The sequence below is a fragment of the Micropterus dolomieu genome, linkage group LG17 (genome assembly GCF_021292245.1).
Source record: "Micropterus dolomieu isolate WLL.071019.BEF.003 ecotype Adirondacks linkage group LG17, ASM2129224v1, whole genome shotgun sequence".
Classification (NCBI taxonomy): Eukaryota; Metazoa; Chordata; class Actinopteri; order Centrarchiformes; family Centrarchidae; genus Micropterus; species Micropterus dolomieu.
The window spans coordinates 2,023,056-2,046,197 of NC_060166.1; the positions used below are offsets into that span (position 1 = coordinate 2,023,056).

Genomic DNA, 23,142 nt, shown 5'->3' on the forward strand with positions numbered 1-23,142 from the left:
AGAAGACAAACCTAAATCAAATTAATATTTCACGTGACCACCCTTTGCCTTCAAACAGCATCAGTACCTCTAGGTACACTTGTACTTGAAGAAGCTCGGCAGATAGGCTTTCCCACAGTCTTTCTGTGGATTTAGGCAGCCTCAGTTGTTTCTCTCTGTTCATGTAATCCCAGTCAGACTGGATAATGTTGAGATCAGGGCTATGTACAGGGCAATACCATCACTTCAAGGACTCCTTGTTCTTTCGCTGTATGTTTGGGGATCGTTGTCATGCTGCAAACTAAATTTGGGGCCAATGATGCATAAGTATCTGCCTGTACTCCTCATCACTAAGGAGACTAAATCCCCAACTCAGTTTGCTGAAAAGCAGCCCCAAACTTGCAAGGAACCTCCACCATATTTCACTGTTGCCTGCAGACACCCCACTTCTTGTACCGCTGTCCAGCCCTTCGGTGAACAAACTGCATTCTGCTACAGCCAAATATTTCACGAGTCCCTCGGCCTTGTTTCCATGTCAGAGGCTTTTTGGCCACCAGACTTGCATGAAGGCCACTTCTGAGCAGATTTCTCCGGACAGTAGATGGGTGTACCAGGTTCCCACTGTTTTCTTTCAGGATGTGTCTTTCATCTGCTACAGCAAGTTTCTTTGGCCGACCACTGTGTCTACAGTCCTCAGCATTGCCCGTTTCTTTGAGCTTCTTCAAAAGAGCTTGGACAGCACATCTAGAAACCCCTGTCTGCATTGAAATGTCTGCCTGGGAGAGACCTTGTTTTTTGCAGTATCACTACCTTGCGTCTTGTTGCTGTGCTCAGTCTTGCCATGGTGTATGACTTCTGACAGTAAACCATCTTCAGCAGCCTCACCTTGTTAGCTGAGTTTGGCTGTTCCTCACAGCAGCATGGCTCACAACAATGAAGGAAACTGAAGGTTACCCACAAGCCAGGTGCATCCCACCATAGATCCCATTCTATTTGAGAAACCTTTCTTCACATCTTCCCTATGCTACCTTAGGGCAAGTGTAAAATACATTGGCCCCTGACTGTACCCATGGGGATTATTCTGAATGAGTTAGTAACTATTAGCCTAATAATACAGGCTGTAACGTGGGGTATCGGAGGTCTGCAGGGACAGTTTGTTTGGTGTGTTGGTTAGTGCACCTATAGAATCTCCAGGAGACAGTTCCACAGGCACTGGAGATGTCTTTGTTGTTGCATGTGGACTGTTGCTATAGTTTAGCAGACAATTGTGCAGTCTATAATGCAGTGCTCCTTGACCTTGTGATGCTTCAGTGCATGTTTCATTTTCTGATCAATCCTTTCTGCAAGGCCATTTGATGCAGTATGGTATGGAGCTGGCTCTCTAATCGCTTGCAGAAATGCATTCATTTCCTTTGAGACAAATTGAGATCCATTGCCAGAGACTAGCTGTGTAGGAGATCTGAAACGTCTAAACATTTCTCCTAACTTCTGTCTGTGTCTTCTCTGTGGTAGTTGAACTCATGGGAGCCACTTCAGGCCATTTTCTCTGGTTTCAACCGGAACAAGAATCATTTTGCCTTCAATTGGATCTCCAATATCAATGTGCACATGATGCCATGGCTCCTGTGGGAACTCCCAGGGATGAAGAGCATCTAGTGGCAAACCTTGTGACAAGATGAAAGACATTTGGCCATCTCTTCAAACCATCCATGTTTGGCCACCAAAAGTAACTTTTAGCATCTTAGCATCTTTAAAGACGACTCTCTTCTGGAACCCTTTCAAGTCCCTGGCACTACTCGTACCTGTCAGTTTTCCACTGCCCCACTCCTCCGACTTAGCTGGCTGCACAGCATACACCTCGGCACACAAAGCAAACATACCCATGCACTGGTGTTGTCTATCACCTGGTCAGCGGGAGGCATCAGAATAAAATTCGGTTCAGATGTACTCATTGCCACTTTTTATTGTAATCTTCACTATTTGGTTATACTGGATATAACAATTATAACTTATTAACACAAAAGCATGTCTTCACAACAGCATGGCTTACAAAAACAAAGGAAACTGAATCCATTAGGTGCATGCCACCATGGATCCCATACTAGCACAGAATACACAAAAATCTTTAAATAATGCGTCTTGGAGGTGTTTGGGGCTAAGTACAATAACCTCAGTTTTGTCTGAGTTTAACATCAGAAAATTGCAGGGAATCCGTGTTTTTACATCCTTAAGGCATGCTTGAAGTTTAGCTAACTGATTAGTGATTAACTGATCAGTATGCACTGTGAATATTCCAGTCTGGAACATGCTTATATAAAATAAATATTATTGTCTTTTCCAGCTATCTTCTGTGATTACTACAATCCCCCTGGTGAATGTGAATGGCACTACATGCCATGTGGATCTCCTTGTATGAAAACCTGCAGGAACCCCTCAGGCAGCTGCTCTACACAGATACCACCTCTCGAAGGTACAAGATTAGGTTTTTATTACTTAACGTGATCAGCTCATCAAATTAAATTTGAGATCCAAGATTGATCATGCCAATTGGGAGGCATAGTAATATCCCATTCAACCACTTGCCAGGTGAACGAAAAATAATTTCCTCTTTCAACTGGTAGTAACAATGGTTTTAATTTAATATCTTGCACTAAATAAACAGCTGTTTGTTTTTAATTAGGTTGCTATCCAAAATGTCCACCTGCTAAGCCATACTTTGATGAGGATACGATGACATGTGTTTTGAAAGAAGGATGCGGCTGCTATGATAAAGAAGGGAGACACTATAATAATGATGACAAAGTGCCGACAACTGAAAACTGTCATACATGGTAGGACTTGCATAAATTACATGTGCCAATCAAGGTTTTGTAACCTTGTGATGAGTTGAAATTAAAACTGACATTATTTTTAATGTTCTTTCTTTTGAAGTACATGCAGTTCAATGACCATCCAATGCCATTACGATGCCCAAGGTATACAAAGATTTGGAGAGTTTGTAAGTTAAAAATACAAACTTGTATTCAGTTAATATGTTACTAATGCATCTCTTTGGTTTACAGCTTGTACTTGCACGTATCATGGAAGTAAATATCCCCCTGGCAAGACGATCTATAACACAACAGATGGACATGGCAACTGCATCATAGCAGTGTGTGGGAAGAATGGTACCATTGACAGGAGCTCATACCCATGCCCAGTATCTAAACCGACAACACCTATGCCCACTGTAACCACTACTACAGCCACTCAGTCTCCAACCACATTTGTTTTTACATCAACCACCTTAGGTATGTGCAAGGTATTTATTTTGTAAGCTGGAGACATATACAGTTGTGTAATATAAGATTTCCTACATAATCAACACCTTAATTATGTGTGTCCACAGAATCAGTCACAGTCACATGTAATCCCTGTGCATGGTCGCCATGGTATGATACCAGCTTCCCTACACTGGGAACTCCAGGAGGAGACAATGAAACTTATGAAAAGATTAGAGAGGCAGGGCACAAGATATGCGAAAAGCCAAATCAGATCCAATGCAGAGCTGAGAAATTCCCCAATGTCACCATAGACAATGTAGGACAAGTGGTGCAATGTCATCTGGCTGAGGGGCTGACTTGCAGAAATGAAGACCAGTCAGGACCGCTGGCCTTGTGCTTTAACTACCAAGTCAGAGTTCTATGTTGTGATTATAGCGCATGTCCAACACAACCTACTCCTTCTACAACACTTCCAAGATCAACCACAAAACCTCCAACAACAGAACGTTTAACTGAAACACCTTGTCAGGAAACATTATGCTCCTGGTCACAGTGGATAAATTCAGACTACCCAGAATATGGTCCTGGAGGAGGGGACAATGAAACTATCAAACACATCATCCAAAAAGGATATAACATCTGTGAGAATCCAGTGGCAGTGGAGTGTCAGGCGGTGCACTATCCAGGGGTTCCCCTAAAGCAAATGGGACAAACAGTAACATGTAATAACCAAGGACTCCTGTGTAAGAACAGCTTACAATACCCCCCCATATGTTTAGATTACGAAATAAAGGTAAAGTGTTGCAAGACAGTGCAATGCAACACAACACCAAAACCTGCAACCACACCAACTCCTCCAACAACCACAACACCTTCTACCACAACTGAAACAACTACAACTCCACCACCGACATCTACTACTCCTAAAACCACTGCACCTTCTACAACTTATACTACTACTACGCCTCTTACCACAACTGAAACAGCAACAACAACTCAGACACCAACAACCACTCCTACAACCACTACACCTTCTACCACAACTGAAACAACTACAACTCATCCACCTACAACTACTACTAAAACTTCTACCACAACTGAAACAGCAACAACAACTCAGACACCAACAACCACTCCTACAACCACTACACCTTCTACCACAACTGAAACAACTTCAACTCACCCACCTACAACTACTACTACAACTTCTACCACAACTGAAACAACTATAACAACTCAGACACCAACAACCACTCCTACAACCTCTACACCTTCTACCACAACTGAAACAATTTCAACTCACCCACCTACAACTACTACTACAACTTCTACCACAACTGAAACAACTACAACAACTCAGATACCAACAACCACTCCTACAACCACTACACCTTCTACCACAACTGAAACAACTACAACTCATCCACCTACAACTACTACTACAACTTCTAGCACAACTGAAACAGCAACAACAACTCAGACACCAACAACCACTCCTACAACCACTACACCTTCTACCACAACTGAAACAACTACAACTCACCCACCTACACCTACTACTACACCTTCTACCACAACTGAAACAACTACAACTCACCCACCTACAACTACAGCTTGCCCTAGGGGTCAGGATATGACATGTGGTTGGTCAGGATGGATCAATCTGGGAAAGCCCACACCAGGACCTGATGGTGGAGAAGATGAATCCATCCAGAAGATAATCTCTGCTGGTCATCTTTTTTGCCCAGCCCCAGTAGAAGTCCGTTGTAGAGCTGTTCTTTACCCAGGTCTTTCCTTGTCACAGTTAGGACAAGATGTGACTTGCAATACAGATGCTGGTCTCATATGTATCAACAAACAACAAGGGCTTGAGCAAGAGTGTTTTGATTATGAGATTCAATTGAAATGCTGTGGGTGTCCAACATCTCCTCCTCATTCTACTACAGTTCCAGCTACAACTTCTTCTACTAGCAAACCACCTACACCATCTACCATAACTGAAACAACTACAACTCACACAACAACTACTACTAAAACCACTACCCCTTCTCCCACACGTGAAACAGCAACCATAACTCATCCACGAACAACAATTACTACATCACCTACACTTCCTACCACAACTAAAACACCAACTACTGCTGAGCCACCAATAAGCATCTCAACACCTACCACACCTGATGTACCTGTAGTGACAGGAGGAACTTCGTCCACCTCTCCACAAGTTACTGGATCTCAGATTTGCTATTGCCTCCACAATGGTACAAAGTTTCTCCCTGGTAAGTTCTGATTCATAAACCATTAAGTTGCAGTTGAGTCACATCTATGGTAGACACCACTGAAACTGTGAATTTCAAACTTGGGTGTATTGCTCTTCTTTTCCCTTACTCAGTAACAATGACTTCTAAATAGGCAGCAAGGTATTTTGGGCATCGTTCAAATAAACCTGTAAAGCCTGTTCAAGTAAGCCTTCTTTTGCTCTGAAGTAATAGTAATGAATATCCCTATTAGAAGCAAAGAACAAAAGAACATCAGAACACAAATTATACACTATGTTGGAAAACTCACACTTTCCTCGTGCAATGATGTTTTGTTTTCAAGATTTCACTTTGGTTTTACATCCAAGTTGTTTTGGGTAAACTGTGAAGTTGCACAACTGGTGTCATCCTCTAACTGCTTGTTTTTCTTGCCTGGTTGGACTAACTTTCTGTGTTGTCCTGTTCTTACACCTCACCAAATACTTTGATGAGTACAGTATTATAAAGTCAGTGGCAAGAAAATAAAACCCATGTTGCAACAACAAGCTGTCAGCTACCATTCCTGCAAATATATTGACTTGACTAGTTTGTGAATTCTTTCAGCATCGGCTAAAAGATAGAAATTCAGTGATCCTCCAGTATTGCAAAAAATCTGCCGCTCTCGCTCCCAATTATTAAGCAGTTACAGTTATTTTCAATTGCTAACAAGCATCGGACAATACTGATGCCATTTTTTCGAAACACTTTATACAGTCTGCAATTCTTGACCAAATCATTATTCTCACCTCCAAAACTCACTCAAACCACCACCATCACTTACATGTCTCAAAATAAACTCATTCAACCCAACACTGGCAACAATTCTCACTCATAACACACAGACCTAAAAAACACTAACAACAGGGAGCATTACACATAAATTATGCTTTTGTATCTTTGAAGTGTACATAATCAGTATTTCATTATAGAAGAAGAATAACATATTTTCACTGTATTGACTGTGCTGAAACATACTGGGTGGCAATGGTGCAATGGTTAAGACTATGCCTTTGGTGTGAGAGACCCAGGTTCAATCCCCCATTGTGACCCAACAACTGTTGTTTCCCTGAGCAAGACATGTAACCCCTAATTGCTCCAGACTTGTGTGATCTCTGACGTGTATAGTAAGTCACTTTGGATAAAAGCGTCAGATAAATGTACATATGTAACAAGAATAAACAGATTTTTGCTTTAATATGCTCATTACATATAGAAACCACCTGAAACAAATCTGCTAAAATACAAGCACATTTTACACTCGTACACTCGTGTGCTAGCATTTGTAAATAACACAAAAAACATCCATAGTTTTGTTATTGGGTAAGCTTGTACGTAAAGTAAAACTTAGCATTTTAGAAATGGGTTAATTGACTGCATATTCTGTGTAAACAGCATGAATAGTTTTAATGGTATGGCATGAACAGACCAGTGTTGGACTAAGTGTGTTTAGAGTTTTGAAAATGTGACTAGAGATTGGACAAAATGATGTACAACAATTTTGGACAAATGTGCTGCATATACATAGTGTTTTGCAAGTGGGTAAGAAGTAATGAGAAAAGAGTTCATGGATTTTGGAGAAAGTAGTCATTGAATGCTGTGCGAAAGCAATGAAAAATGATTCACAGTTTGGTCCAAAGGCACAGTTCAATATGTTACTGTTACAATTAATCACAGTTGGTAATTTACAAGCCTATTTACCAAAGCATCAGCATCTTCAGAACGGCCTAAAGAGTGGCTACTAAACTAAATGTGTAAAAGAACTCAACAACTCTAGTTGATTGATGTGGTAAAATAATAAGTGATACTTATATTTATGGAATATATACATCTGTGTGATATGTGATAGACTTTGTAATATTTGTGATGTCACCTTTTAAACAATCTTCCTGTACCTTCTTTTCAGGCTCCATAGTCTACAATGTGACCGATCATGATGGCCACTGTTTCATAGGTTACTGCAATGAGAGCTGTCATGTAGTGTCCATACATCACCCGTGTCCTATAACTACAGCTATACCTGGAAAAGAGTGTGTTGATGTAAATCCTCCAAGAAAGGTATTTTCTACATTTGTTTCCATCAACATTTCTTCAGCAATACTGCTCAATCCTTAAATGCTCATTTAATTTGCTATAGATTTTATAATATCATGTCGACAATACCAACCCTCACTTCTTTTCTTTGATTACAATCTGTGATTCCCCTTGTAGGATGGTGAAAGTTGGAAGGTAAATAACTGTCGTGTTGGAACATGTGATAATGGCAAGGTGACCTATAACCACACAACCTGTCCAGCTCTGAAGAAAGTAGTGTGTGCAAACAACTTCCCTGCTATTGAAGTGAAGAATGAAGATGAATGCTGCTCCCACTATGAATGCCAATGTAAGTCTGTTAAACCTACTAAAATGTTGCTTGGCTGCAGAAATCCTCAGATTAAATATGTAAAAGCATTTTAACTGTAGCAATGTTTTGTTTTTTGTGTTTTCATTTTATTTGACTCAGATCTATGTTTAACAAAAAATCTTATCATATCAAGGTATCTGCTACGGTTGGGGAGACCCCCATTACGTCACCTTTGATGGAACCTACTATGGTTTTCAAGGCAACTGTTCCTACTGGCTGGTGAAAGAGATATTGCCCAAACACAACTTCAGTGTTATGATTGATAACTACTACTGTGGTGCAGCTGATGGCTTGTCCTGTCCTCAGTCCATCACTGTCTTCTACAAAAGCTACAAGATTTTTATGACCCAGAAGGATATCAAAGGCATTTTTACAAACCAGGTAATTAAGTGGCACTATTGACTTTTTCCATTTTTAATTCAAGCTCTAGTCACTAACCAAAACTTACTGCATAGTCGAACTAATCCTAATTTGTAAAACTGTACCTTACAAAGAAGATTGTTTCTGACATTTAAAACATAATGCTTCTGTTTTAGGTTTCTGTGAATGACAAGCCTGTTAGTCCTGCATACCAGAATGGGGATTTCCGTATAATTACCACTGGTATTGATACAGTGCTCGTCATCCCTGAAATTCAGGCCAAGGTCACCTTCTCGGGGCTCATATTCAGTATCTACCTGCCCTATAGTGTATTTGGCAACAACACGGAGGGACAGTGTGGTGAGTTCTGCAGTAGAAATGTATAGCATCTTACAGTTTTAGAACCTATTGCACTTATTTGACACATTCTGTACTCAGTATGATTACATCTTGAAATAAGATAAGAGAACCAGCTTACATAAAGCGATGCGTCACTGCGTGATTCAGCAGGAAACTGCAGTGCAGGTCTAAATTTAGTTGTGTTGTGATTTTACTAATGATGAGGTTTTCTCTAGGCACGTGTGACAACAGCCGGGCAGATGACTGCATGTTGCCCAGTGGCAAAATTGATCCTTCATGTCCTAATATGGCACATGAGTGGCATGCTAACGACAGTTACTGTGAACATCCAATCCAGCCTACACCAACACCTCTGCCTGATACCTGTGATAAAACCCTCTGTCAGATCATCAGCAGCAGGTACTATAGGGGAATAAGCACCAGTCATCTGTTACATCAGGTTCAAATGTTGGGTAGTTTGAATATTCATTCTCAATTAGTTTGTTTATATATATGTATATATTATGTGGGGACACTGCACATTAGCTTGATTATTTTTCATCTGCAAGCTATTACCAGAATAATTAATGGTCCTGCCTGCAGAGATTCTCTATTAACTCACAATTATTGACTAACGCCCATTTCAGAGCTGCTTCTTGTAACACTTCAAACACAGCTCCAGTCTGAATTAAATGCTGTTACATCATCATAAAGGTCACATCAGCACAAGGAGTTGAGATTAAATACAGGTGTTGTTTTACTCTCATAAGATCACTGCAATATTATTTCTCACCAACTAAACAAAATTAGTTTAATAACAAAGGAAACACTTTGAATTAGCCAATGTAGAGTCTTAAGAGAGATTCTTCTCATGTCAGATCAGTCTATAAAAATTAGTTTTCCTTTATTTCCTTTAAAGAAAATGTATTTATCCCTCATACAACCACAATAATAATCCAATCTGCACTCTCCTTGCTTATAATTTTAACTTTTATCCAAATATAAATATCCAACTAAAAACCTTACAGAGTGAGCAAATACAGATTAAATGAGAGTTCAAACCTAACATGCTGTCATACTTGTGCAATGTCAGAATTAAAATAGGCAGCAGAATTCTCTATTAAATGATTAAACAGATGAGAAAATGTAGAGAATTCAGTAGAGGTAAGTGGGGCTAGCATCGGTCATGCTCACAGTTGTCATCATAGTTTTTTTGATCGCTTTGGTACTATTATCGCAAGTATGTGGTAAAAGTTCACAACTCTTAGTACAAAACTCTAAACTCGTCCCAGAAAACCCTTAACACATTGATTCAATTTCAATTCAATTAAATTTTATTTATATAGCGCCAAATCACAACAACAGTTATCTCACAGCGCTTTTCATAAAAGAGCAGGTCTAGACCGTACTCTATGATGCTATTTACAGAAGCATGATGATGAGGCCATGATGTCAAACTTGTGAGTTTTCGGTTAACTGCATGGCGGTGGCATGACGGCGAAGTCAAACTAGCTAGGTAGCTAGCTAGCTATGTTAGTATAAAATGCGTTGACAGCTTCCAAAAGCATCTTATCCTAACCCTAACCATTAGGGTGTGTGCCTAAACCTAAGTCAGCGATTGCTCACATTGTGAGATTGCTGTCATTCTTAAAAATTAAAAATGTACTGTTGAATAAGGTTTTTAATATCTAAAGTATAGTCGATAACAAATTAAAAGGCTATACCAGCTGCAAGCATACAATTTTACCCTCATTCACGTTAGCAGAGTGCAAAACCAGAAAATAGCCTGCTCGGCTAGCAAATGTCAACACAGTGGACACTGTAGCTCTACTGCCGGCTAGTGTTTGGGGGTGTAATTGCAGAATCAGAATTAGAAGGAGCTTTATTGCCAAGTAGTATTTTACACATACAAGGAATTTGCTTTGGTGATATGGTGCTACACGTAGACAAACAATACAGCTGACATAAATAAATATAGAAATATATAAATATGGATTAGACAATGGAAGTTATAAAAGAAAAATAAGAGAATAGAGAAAAATAATACAACTATTTGCAGAGGAAAGACGTGTTGCAACAGAAGAAAGTATCGTGTACATAAATATAAACTGACAACTGACGACTGTAAAAATATACAACAACAAAGATTAAACAATTAACAACAAATATGTGCAGTGTGCCAGGTTTGTGCATGAAATGAAATGATATAATATTTACATGTGCAGAGACAGTTGACGGATACACCGACGCACAAGTGCACAAAATGCTTGGCTACGTGCGTAGTCTGCGGTGCGGCGTAGAGCTCATCCTGCATGTGTGATGAACTTGCCCCTAGTACATTGACTGTGAGCTCCCCTTGCGCTGGGTTAACGTGTCTGCTGGTCATTATATTTACTGCATGTCAGCTAGTGTGTGTTTATGGGCTCATTGATATCTCAGCCAACTTTTCTCTTTGTGCTTCACATTGTTTTAATACCTAGTTTTTAATTAATAAAGGTTTAGATTTTAATGTAACTGATTTCCAGTCATACTTGCATTCAGGGTGCTAGGGACCTGTTGTTTGTGGCTCCAAGGGGGGCCTACACTATCCCCCAATTTCTTAGTTGTCCATCACCTCCATTTGTTGTATTTCACCTATTTAACCTATTTAAGAATGATAGAGCTAGAGACTGAATAATGAATTTCTTGGGACCACTGGGTAGTAGGATTAGGGTAGTTTGCTCTCAGGGTTTTCTGTGTGTAGGTTAGAAATTATACTATAAATTGTATGTGCTTCATTTATTTGTAGTATTTATTTAGACAATGTGTTAGTACTTCAAATATATTTATATTTCCTTAGTGTTTTGGCCCCTACATACAAGCTTTAGATAGCTTAAAAAAGGTGTCCCTTTTCACAGATCTGCAATCAATCAATCAATCAATCAATCAATCTCAATTTCAGATGTACTTGATCTGTTGTGTTTTTTGTACAAAGAGCGATAATATATTACCACATAGTTGTGTGAATAGTACCATAGCAACAGAAAAAACTGTAATCAAGGCTTCTGCTGCAAAATAAGTTTTAAAATCCATCAGTAATGCAGCCAAGTGCATCCTGGCATGTCTGAATAAAGCTATAACAATCACTAGATAACAGAGACCTCTGCCTGAATGACAAAAATCCCTTACTTGATGAGCCAGCACCTTTGCAGATTCCATATCTGAAAAGGACTTATTAGATAAATTACATAAAGCTTTGAAACGCACCTGGCAAGCAACACATTAGTGGTGTGTTCACAGTCTCAGCTTGATAATTTGTAATGATGCATTCAGTTTGTGTCCAGTGTCCATACTGACTATACCTCTTACCTTCCCCAGTGTGTTTGGAGATTGCCACAAACTCGTTGACTACACTCCATTTGTTGTGGCCTGTGAGTTTGACATTTGCCACATGCACATTAATGAAATTGGCTGTACCAGTTTACAAACCTATGCTGATGCCTGCGCTGAAGCTGGAGTGTGCATTGACTGGAGAAGTACCACCAAAGGAGTCTGTGGTATGCAATTAGAACATGTCATGTCACTGTCAAGAACTACACATTCGTAATTTCACAACTCACCATCAAGATCGCAGCAACGAACTATGCTAAGAAAAATTATGTTTGTCATCTCTTCATCTCTTAATAGAATATACATGTCCAAGTCCCAAAGTGTATCAGGCCTGTGGCCCTCTGGTGGAGCCTACCTGTCAACACTGGTACAGCACTTCCCCAACACATTGTTGTTGTGCATTATACTCAGTCATCTTAATTCATTCATTTATGTTTGGACTCACATGACTCACAAAAAGGTTTGCTGTTGTTTCTGCAGGTACAACCAGAAATTCATCTATACCTCCAATGAGTTCAGTGCCATGACAAATGTGAAACTGGAGGGTTGCTTCTGCCCAATTAACACCACCCTCTTCTCATCCAGCTCAAATGAATGTGTGCCCAGCTGTGGTAAGAGCAGATAACCCTACAGTGCGGTAAAGCTATGTTGCACTTAAGAATGTCCCACACTTTTATGTTTTTTATAACCAAGTCAAAATCCCAGTTTTTATTCTATCATAAAATAAAAGCATACGGACACAGTCAGTATCCTATAGCAAAGAGGAAAATTAGGGTGCAGAGGTCAGCGAACTGAACTTTGATGCCATTAACCCAGTTTGCACCTCACCTTAGACTAACAATTAACGTTGGCTGTTCTTATCATGACAACAATCTATCCATAACTTTAACCAAGTGTTTAACCATAACTCTATTATGGAAACAAAATGTCACTATATATTCCAGTGTTTTGCAGATATGTCATCAACATAGTCTGTGGTTAGTAGCCTGCCCTCATACTGTACATAAGTTGCTGCTTCCCCTGTTTTAGTCTCATTTAGTTTATTTATGTAAACAAAACAGATTCAGCTTTAGCTAGTCAGTATCCGCACCTGAGGAAGTACCGCGACCTTTGACCACTAAACAACTCTGTGCTTTAACAGACTGCTTTAATGGAAAAGCAATGGTTAGAATCATTAAAAACTGTGATTTCAGCATTTACTAGTCTGGCTCCAAAGGCAGGCTAACCAAACCCCTAAAGGATGGAAATGACTTAATGCTTTATACTTTTCTCCTTATAGAAATTTGTCTGCTGCCAAATGGAAAATGGAAATTGGTAAATGATTGAAGTTTATTAATGAAGTCCCTTTTTCTGTAACCATTTGATAACCCAGTAATTGCTGATAATGCCATGCCTCCTGAGAAAATTCTACAACAAACATTGTGTCCTCAGGCCAATGAAACATGGACAGAAGGCTGTGAGGAGTGTATATGTGAGGACCATACATGGCAGATGACCTGCAGACCCATGTCCTGTCCATCACCACCACCCCTCAGCTGTGACCAAGAAGGTCAAGTCAAGATAAATTACACTGATGGCTGCTGTGAAAAGGAGAAGTGTGGTAAGTGAGTGCCAAGAGGGTAGCAACATCTTATACTGGAGTCAATACACACTAAATGTATATATTTAACACAGTGTGTAATCAATCCATGTTGGAGAACTTGTGTTCAGAATCAAAAGGAGTCTTGAGCTCCTCACTTGCTATTTGTTGGCATGAACATTCCCTCCTTCACTTATCCATCTGTATCTGAACAGTGTGTGATGTGAAGTTATGCCCTGATGTTGTGCCGACCTGTGCTGTTGGTTTTACTCCGAACACCACCATGGGAGTCTGCTGTCACAAATACTCCTGCGGTGAGTGTGTGCACGTTACTGTACCTGCATAGCAAGGTTTCACTTTGGCCATTGCGCCTATTACAGTACATTTAAAATGCATTGGTTGATTTACTGTTTCCTTCACAGTGCCCAAAAACGATGTGTGTGTTTTCAACAACCGTGAATATCAGGTAAGATGTCACACCTACCTCCTCATTGTGAAACTGATGGGAAGCCACTAGAATACACGAAACATAGACTGTGGGATCGTGAAATCATATGTCATCAGAAAGTTATAATATATATGTTATAATCACATAACATTCATAGACAGAATAACTGGTTATAATGGTTAACACTTACGGCATGGTTTTTAGGAGTCATGTGTTGTCAAATTGGCTGCAACTCAGGAGCACTCAGTTATGGCCTTTTAAATGTACTATTCTGCTGTAGTGCCATATACCAAATACCATCAGATTTTGCAGGATTCCGATGTACTAAGACAAGTCTTACTCCTCAGTGTTATTTACATTTGTCACAGCAGCATTAGTCCACACCTATAAAATTTAACAGCCACTTACATGACAAGATATGGGAACGGCATATCAAATAGCAAAGACTGGGTGGACTTTAATGATAGAGTGGCAGGAAAAGTTTGAAAGCATAAAAATGTAGACAAATCTAGGTGGAAATGGCTGTGTCCCATAGTGATAGATCTGTGAATCCAGGAAAAAAACTCTTTTGCTTCTTTGCCTCATGTTTTTTTTTTTTAATTAATTTAAAAGGACAGCACACATTAATCAACATTACTGTAAATGTGCCAGTGTCAGCCTACTGGCTAATTTTCAACTGCAGTCCTTCGGCAAGTTTTTTTGAAACCTTAAAAATGATTGATGGTTCAGGATTAAAACAAAAGTTTCGTAACCTAGATCTGTTGATGGCAAAGTCGCAGTTTGTATATTAGTTACGTAGTGTTGTTGAAATTGATAATTTAGGTTTAGGACAGAGTCAGATTCAGATTCATTCCTTATTGTCCTCAGTGGAGGAAATTTGTTTTCACAGTCTGTACAAAGAGCACCTTCAACATGAATTCTACATACAAACTACATATAGTACACATATACAGACAATGTACACATATCTACACATATAACACAGGAGTGACATCCTTAACTTAGTCTGTGAGTTTAACGCTCTTATAGTGCAGGGTACAAAACTTTTTCCAAAGCGTACCTTTTTGTAGAGCAGCTGTCTGAATCTGAGTTGAGATGTTGTTGACCTTTTACAAAAGCTGAATTCATAAGATTCCATTTGGATGCATATTTTATTCCTCTTTCCATCCCTACACGGGGCATTATGGACATACACTGTGGCCACTTTGTGAGTTATACCTGTAAAACCTAATGCAATCCAATTCAATTCTGCCTTTACCAGAATAATAATGTTCAGCCGTTGACTGACACTGTCAGAGGTATTACTTTAACCTCAATAATAAACATAGTTAAAGTTTACAGTGGTGTTATTCTGGACTGCATTATATTGAGAGTATCTGTCTATATATTGTATCTGTCTGACCTTCTCACTCTGTCCGTCCAGGTTGGAGACACTGTGCCCATGAAGCAATGTGAGAATTGCCGTTGTAGTAACCAGACAGATGCTAGCAGCAGCTGGCACACAGTAGAATGTCAGCCTAATCCATGTGACACACACTGTTCTCTGGTAAGACTAGTCTCTCTCTCTTGCCCTCCCACCCTCTCACTTACCTACTTTCTAACTCAGACACACAGGCTCATACACTCATTTTTGTCTAATGTTAAGCACAGTCATTGACCACAGTCTCTCCCAAAGATCTGAGTGTCATTGTAACACTGACCTCTTTTTCTATTTTGCCTTATTGTCTGTTCAATCACAAATTTGAAACTGATGCAAAACAAAACAATGAATGATGCAACATTCAGTGGGAGGGAGGAGGGAACATTCAGACTACACATACAGTAAGGTGTCATAACAAGAACGTAAATAAGTGTAGTAGTAACAGTCAAAGCAGCTTGTGGGTCTCTGATATTTATGTGTACAGGATATGTATGGTTGTTGAGCGGGCGGCTGTGGCTCAGGAGGTAGAGTGGGATGCCCGTTAGTCGGAAGGTCGGCGGTTCAATCAGGCTGCGTGTCAAAGTATCCTTGGGCAAGATACTGAACACTGAATTGCCCATATCGACAATATCAAAAGAAAATAAAACCAAAACTATTAGGTATTGCAGTCGTGGCCGAAGCATAGTTTTTGAGCATTACTGCTAGAGCAAGAACTGACAGAACTAATTCAAATATGTGAAAGTTACATTTACAGGTACATCTTTGAAAAAGCCATGCTGTAAACCCAGCAGAATACTAATGTCCAAATCCTGACATTGAATAGCCTCATCTAACCTGATGTTGAGCTGGATTTGTTTTTCTTTGCGTTGCTCTTCAGGGTTATGAGTACAAGATCACCCCTGGCCAGTGCTGTGGGAAGTGTGTCCAAGTAGGCTGCATTGTCACACTTTTGAACAACTCCACATACATGTTAAAGGTTGGTATATGGCTGTGCATGCAATGTGTGTGTTTGTTTTGAAAAAGAGTGAAAAGAGGAGATTTTATGTATCTATAGGGTCACTAAGGTCTCTAACATCTCTACTACAATAATGATCCTAACAGATCACATTGCCTTCATTTGTACAGGTGCACCTATTATTTTGCTATTTCATCATAACATAACATAACATGATGGCAGGTCAAAATAAAACATACCACTGGATGTGCAGTTGAAAAAAGCTGTCATTTGCAGTTGGAGGTGTGACATTACTACAGGTTAAACGAGAGAATCAGATCAAACAGTATTACATCAATAGAATTAATTAGAATTTTTGCTTTTATAGTAAATAGGAAATGTACAGAATGTTAAGGCACTGCCATCTTGGTATTGTGCAATCAAAATGAAGGAGAGAAAAAGTGCTGCTTTGGAACAGACGGTCTTTATCGTCTTCTACTGGCCAACCCATAGGACCTACACAGACATCCAGTTAACTGCACTGGATCCATACCACTAAACTGTCTGAGAACACATGAACAAATTATTATCAAACCATTCGTCTCTTCAATACGAAGAGAAAGAGCCCATTTACAGCCCTGTAGGATGTTCTGTTCTCAACTTGTGCACCTGTAAAGCACAGGAGTACTTTTGGTCACAGGAATATTGATCAATATTCACAATTTTAATCAATATTTCAATGTTTTGGAAGCTTTATGTTATTTGGAACGTGGTTGTATGGAGAGAAATAGTGTTTTGAAGAAAACCCCCAATACTAGTGAACAGTAAATAAAACATGGAAATTTGCCTGGTATATTTTTGAAAAATTGTGTATTAGTATTAGTTTCTTTTCATCAAATTTACAGTTACAGGTGTATTATAGGTGTATTAGAAGATATTCAGTTGCATTATAATGAGTTGGATGATGGTTTTGATGGTGATATTGCAATTAAAATATAGATTTTATACCAGGCGAGAATGAAAATGTCATATTTTCCTTTATTACATCTCTTTAATAGAAAAATAAACATGTTCATTTAGTTGATCCATATTCCTTAGCTTCTGACCTGTCAAAGGAGACCAGAATTATGCATCTAGGCCTAATGGTTGAGGAGTAATTACTGATTTATTTTGGGTATGTTATTTTAGGCGTTTTTCCAGGAAATAGGTGGTAGTTTCCAAGTGGTTAAACTATTTGTTATGGTCAGAACAAACACTTGATGCTTAACAGTGGATCACTTGAGGTAAAAAATTCAAAACTATTATGATAAATATCTTTTTTCAGGCATAAGCAAAATGAAGTAAAATCTTTTTTCAGTCTTTTCCTCAACAAAATAAATATCTTAATAGAAAAATGAAGTACTGGTTCAAATGAATTAAATCAAACATTTGTTATATTGTTATTGAGGAAAAATATATTGCGATAATTATTTTATATAGTTATCATTATTGCCCAGCCCTACTAACAAAACTAATGCCATATCAGACATGTTGTTATGGATGAGAGGGACTCATGTCCCAGTCCTTCTGTTATTCTGTTATGTTATTCTTCAGCCCGGCACCACTTGGACACCTCCTTGGAACCCCTGTCTGAAGTTTGAGTGTGTGAAGATCGCTAATCAGTTCATCACCATTGGGGCCAAGACCGTCTGTCCTCTTTTCAACTCCAGTGAATGCGTACCGGTAGATTGCACGCACACACACACACACAAACCATCATCATCCTATTCTTCGAAGATTTGAATAGAAAATACACACATTCACCGATGACATGAGACACAAGAAAGCACTGGAAATAGACTGTGCACACTGCCATCTGCTGTTTAATGAGAAACTCTACAACATGAATACTGATGTGAACGTGTGTGTGTGTGTGTGTGTGTGTCCTGCAGGGAACAGAGACCATAGCTCCAGATGGATGCTGCCATGTCTGTATGTATTGCTTCCATGAGTTTTTCATATCTACTTATTTTTATTAACTCTTCTTACACAAAAGCCCCATGATGTCTATTAGAGCTAACCTCTCACGCAAAAGGACAAAACCATTGTGACCAGTTGTGATCCAAGGTAGAAGGTTGTTTATTTGTCATTATACAGCATAGTAATAGTAGTAAAAATAGTAAAGGTTGCATAACAAAATGATATTTGTAGTTCCTTCATGAAAATATATACAGTTATTTATGTACATTTAAACATGCACGGAAACGTCAAGAACATTCTGCAGTGAATTTTTTGAATTTGCATCTGGGCTGAATATAAACAGCAGCAACCAGATTATAGTATGAAAGGTTCATCTTCACAGTAAACAGTCTGACATTTGGGAAACAGAGTCCATCTTGACTGCATTTGAGTCCACCTCCTCTCATCTTGATGGAGTCTTACGCTGACAGCTCGGAACATGGACCACTTGCCGAGTGCTTGAACCGGGATGTTGATGGGACAGGTCTTTGTAACGATGTGGACACAACAGTCTCTGAATTCCGTTGCTTGGTCAAAATGAGTCCCACTTTGTCCACTTTAGGAGAAGAATAAAGTCCAAGCTGGGCCAACATGGCTCCTCTCCTGGCTCTTTCCTCTTCTCTGGACGGGTGGCTCATGGTCTGCTGCTCTTTAATGTAAAAAACCCATATTTATCTTCCCATGACTGTATTTATGTCAGTTAAGTTTGAAGGAGCTAGCGGCTACTGCTTCTACAAGTGCTGCCATATACATTATGAAGATTTATAGTAACTTTTAGAATGTGAATGCGCTACGGCGCTGATCTGGAATCAAATACAAATTTAAATAGGCCTAGTAAAATAAAATAAAAATCAGTATGTGGCGGACCACCACAACTAAATGAACGTATAGGAAACACTGCCTTTCCTCAGTCTCTGCTGCTGTAGTGGTCTGGGACCAGGGCGCTCTGTGGGTGTAACTGGCACCGGCCGCCGCCGCTAACTTCGCGGGCACTTGTGGAGCTTCTCAACCCTGAAAACGTTTGAGCACATTTTCGATTCGCCATCAACTTTGGCCTCAAAACCGTTCAAAAGTGTATTTAGTGATTAAATAGTGTACAAAACTTGTAAAAACAAAAGCCGTTCTGCTGTTCGGCTCTTTCTCCGTTTCTTTCCGCTTCTCGCATGAAAGCTTCTTCTTCGTGAGTAGTCTCACAGTCAAGCAGCCATGGCAGACAGTGGAAGCGGTACTGCCCCCAGCACTTCCTGTGATGGGTTGCAGTTAGAAATAAACAAATGTTCCTAATATGAAGATTTCTATCTCTCCCTTAAACTGCATCTATGTAACGACGCATCGACAATGAAATTTCCCGTTGTCAAATTTTTATAGTCGACGTCGTCGATTACGTTACGCTAATCATTGCAGCTCTGTTATCTAGATGAGATGAATCCTACATTCAAAGCATTATTGCTGGATTGGGCCTCTTTATATATTCAGTAATTGGTTCATGTTTATTGGTTTTGATCCAGAGCTGAGAACAAAGAGGTAGAACAGCTTCCTCCTGTTTAGTTAATTGCAGTTTTGGATTTGTTTTACTTCTCAAAACAAACGAAGTGTAGTTGTGTTCGCACCATCATCTTTTGTTTCTGAGTCATTAAATCAACTCAAATGAGATGTTGTTCCTTTTTCAACATGAATCTCCTGCCTGCCTCAGGTATTCCCAAGACTCGTCCCTGCACTGTGTCCACCACTGCTGTGCACCTGGAGAGCCAGGGCTGCCACTCCAAAGAACTGGTTAACGTCACATCCTGTAATGGTGCATGTGGTACCTACACCTTGTGAGTCCCTCCTCATGTCATTTTCCTTATGATCATTTCCTGTTGTGCTTTTTTATCACTTTAAAGCGGTGTTTCCATTAAGCTGGGGGAATTGTAAGAGACAGATTAAAAGAGACAGGTCAAAATCTGTTCCCACAGAACCACAGAATACATTATGCAACTTATCACAGGCTCAGTAGTTCTAGCCATGAGTAGTGAACGGAGAGTTCCCCTTTTAATCATCAATTGTTAAAACTAAAACTGTAGATTGAAAAGGTTTTGCTCAATTCTGTTTGTGACATTTTACCAGATAAAGACCTTAGTGGGGAGCTTTTTCAACTTTCAACTTTGTAGCTCTGTATCTTTCTTTCTTTCTTTCTCACCTCCCTCTTTTCTTTCTCTTCACGCCCTCCTCTCTCTCTTCTCTCAGATACTCTACCAAAATGAGATCCTTGCAGCACACCTGTTCGTGCTGCCAGGAGTTGACCACATCCGAGCGGCAGGTCCAGCTCTCCTGCCCCGACAACACCGAGCTCACCTATACCTACACCCACATCGACACCTGCGGGTGCCTCAAGACAGAGTGCTCTGTGGTGGGCAGAGGTCAAATGGCCACTCCCTCCAGCGCCAAGTCACGCCGACGCAGGAGATAAGGCAAAAAACAAAACCAGCATTATGCATTGGCCACTTGTGTAATAAACACATTTCATAGGACTGGAAGTGAGCAGTCATAATTTAATCAGTGTCAACTTCATCTGCATACATAATTTCTCTATTTATGTCTAATGTACTTAGTTTTAGCTTGATAAGATTCCTAACCCATAAAATTCTCATTAATAAAGATCACACTGTATCTACAGGCTTTGTCATGGTGTCTTACTGCATGTGTGTGTAAGTGTGTATGTGTGAGTGTGAGAGTGTCTATCCAAATTTGACTAACTGGCACAGACCTCCACACCAAACATCAGTTTTAATGCTTTTAAAATGCATCAGTGACTGGAGGACTCCATGTCAGCTATGGAGACCAATTCATTCTAATGTAGTGCCTCACATGTTTACTGTCAATAGCATCACTATACAAGTTGAAGTTTCATTACAGCACTTTTTTCCCACCTTTAATAGCAACCTGGAAGAAAACAGGTTGAGCAGAGAGATTTCAACCTAAAGTAAGGGCAAGAGGACTTACTTTAAATGTAAATGAATTAATTTGGTAATACACATCATATTTTAGATCTTACAGTTCTAATATGTAAAGCTGAAAAGATTTCTTTACAAAATGTTCATTTGTGATACAAATTCCATAAGTAGTAGTAAAAAGGATAGAAGATTACACTATAACTCACTTTATTTTAGAAGCAACAGTTATTTCAGTCCATAATCCAGCACTGCATGGTGTATGCACTCAGAGCAACCTTACATAAAACAAGTGGGTAATGCTGGATTGTATGGGTCTAATTTACTAATGATTCCCAATAACATTGTCCTTTTAAAGAAATATGATGTCCTTATAAGACCAATGTCATTTTGTATTGATTATTAGAGAAAATATAGACAAAGTTCTGAGACAGTTATTTGATTTTAGTCAGCAATGTACAATTGTTGGTTTTCAGAGAAACAGTGAATATTAATTTATGATTGGAAACTTTGTTCTTTATAAATGTTAAATACATTTTCCCCGACCTGATGTGTACAGACTAAAAGACTGTCTAGGTCAAGCTACATTTTAAACATGCAGAGTGGAACGTTTGTCTCCCCCTACTGACATTGAGAGTAATTACAATTACAATTTCAATTACACTTTGGACACATGACATACTGCGTTGCTGCTGCTGTCGAGAGTTGCACCCACTTCAGCTATGGCAAACCATATTGCCATCGTGCCATCCATGCTGGTTTGGCATAAAACACATCACTACCGGTTCACTAGATTTAAACATCTCCAGTATACAGAGAATACAGAGAGATTTACCTGGCAGTGATAGGCTGCATCGTGTGAACTCATTTGGCCGTTAATTTATATGTAAAAGCCCTACACTATGGCTTTCAAAATATACAAACTGAACACCGTCTATGTAATTAGTACCCAGTTCCAGCGTTTTTTCCAGGAACCTTACTCAGAATTCACAATCACTTCTCTATTCCTTTCTAGGAAAGATAAATTACCTGTAAAATAAAGCATTACCTTAAAGTGCAGTTCAGTAGAACTCTAGCTAGGCACTATTTATTTTTACAAGATATTCTAGCATGAAGGACTTCTAGTTGCAACTGCAAGTCATGTCCTGGAATGCATGTGACGCCTTGGATACATCAAAGCCTTTAACATGACTTTTGTCGTTTTTGTGTGTTTTGTAAATTATCTCCAGTAAAACAGAATGCAATACCATGTTTGTTGGGATTATAATGTACCATTTTGACTGGCAGGTGTTATTCATCTCTTTGTGCTGATGTGAAGCATCTTATCTCAGTGCTCTCAGTAGCACTGGGAAACTGAACACAATACATGCATGAGGTTTCTAATAGACCCAGCCATGATGTGGTTGCTATTCAATTTTAAACTGAATGCGTGTAAGTAAACACGCCTCCACCTTTACTGTGGTAACACTCCACATTCAGTGAGAGCCCATCAATCAAGCAAATGTGTGAGAAGCCTTTCACCTCCATACAGGCAGGCTGTAGCCACATCCTGCTTCCAGTTTACTTCCCAACCCTGAGTATTTGCCCAGATAAAGGTCTGACAGAAAGATCACGGCAACAATCTGTGATGACAGAGGAGCCAAACACAGCACCAGGAAGCACAGAGCTCCACACAGAGTCACAGACAAACCCTATGTGTGACACAATGCCTTTGGCAAAGGCGGCACCACACTACACACACCAGTCAGATGTTTCACAGGCTAATGGGTGGAGAGAACAGGTATTCATAGGAGTCTTGGTAAACAAGGCTGTGTACTTAATTTAA

The 23,142-nt window shown here is 39.5% G+C and overlaps 1 protein-coding gene across 1 annotated transcript in view; it reads left to right on the plus strand.

Annotated features, from left to right (window-relative positions):
- The window catches only part of LOC123985995 (mucin-5AC-like), a 38,964-nt gene extending 17,922 nt beyond the window's left edge, over positions 1–21,042 (plus strand). The window contains exons 26-48 of the mRNA XM_046074028.1: positions 2,321–2,449; positions 2,660–2,810; positions 2,911–2,954; positions 3,042–3,269; positions 3,368–5,521; positions 7,443–7,594; positions 7,748–7,919; positions 8,074–8,321; positions 8,477–8,660; positions 8,876–9,059; positions 11,997–12,175; positions 12,306–12,375; positions 12,489–12,619; positions 13,288–13,322; positions 13,440–13,608; positions 13,803–13,901; positions 14,010–14,053; positions 15,459–15,581; positions 16,333–16,431; positions 17,983–18,111; positions 18,321–18,360; positions 20,081–20,204; positions 20,614–21,042. Coding sequence (XP_045929984.1) covers positions 2,321–2,449; positions 2,660–2,810; positions 2,911–2,954; positions 3,042–3,269; positions 3,368–5,521; positions 7,443–7,594; positions 7,748–7,919; positions 8,074–8,321; positions 8,477–8,660; positions 8,876–9,059; positions 11,997–12,175; positions 12,306–12,375; positions 12,489–12,619; positions 13,288–13,322; positions 13,440–13,608; positions 13,803–13,901; positions 14,010–14,053; positions 15,459–15,581; positions 16,333–16,431; positions 17,983–18,111; positions 18,321–18,360; positions 20,081–20,204; positions 20,614–20,836 — 5,111 coding nt within the window. The 3' untranslated portion in view covers positions 20,837–21,042. The remainder of the gene's footprint in view (positions 1–2,320; positions 2,450–2,659; positions 2,811–2,910; positions 2,955–3,041; positions 3,270–3,367; positions 5,522–7,442; positions 7,595–7,747; positions 7,920–8,073; positions 8,322–8,476; positions 8,661–8,875; positions 9,060–11,996; positions 12,176–12,305; positions 12,376–12,488; positions 12,620–13,287; positions 13,323–13,439; positions 13,609–13,802; positions 13,902–14,009; positions 14,054–15,458; positions 15,582–16,332; positions 16,432–17,982; positions 18,112–18,320; positions 18,361–20,080; positions 20,205–20,613) is intronic.
- Positions 21,043–23,142: the final 2,100 nt, after the last annotated feature.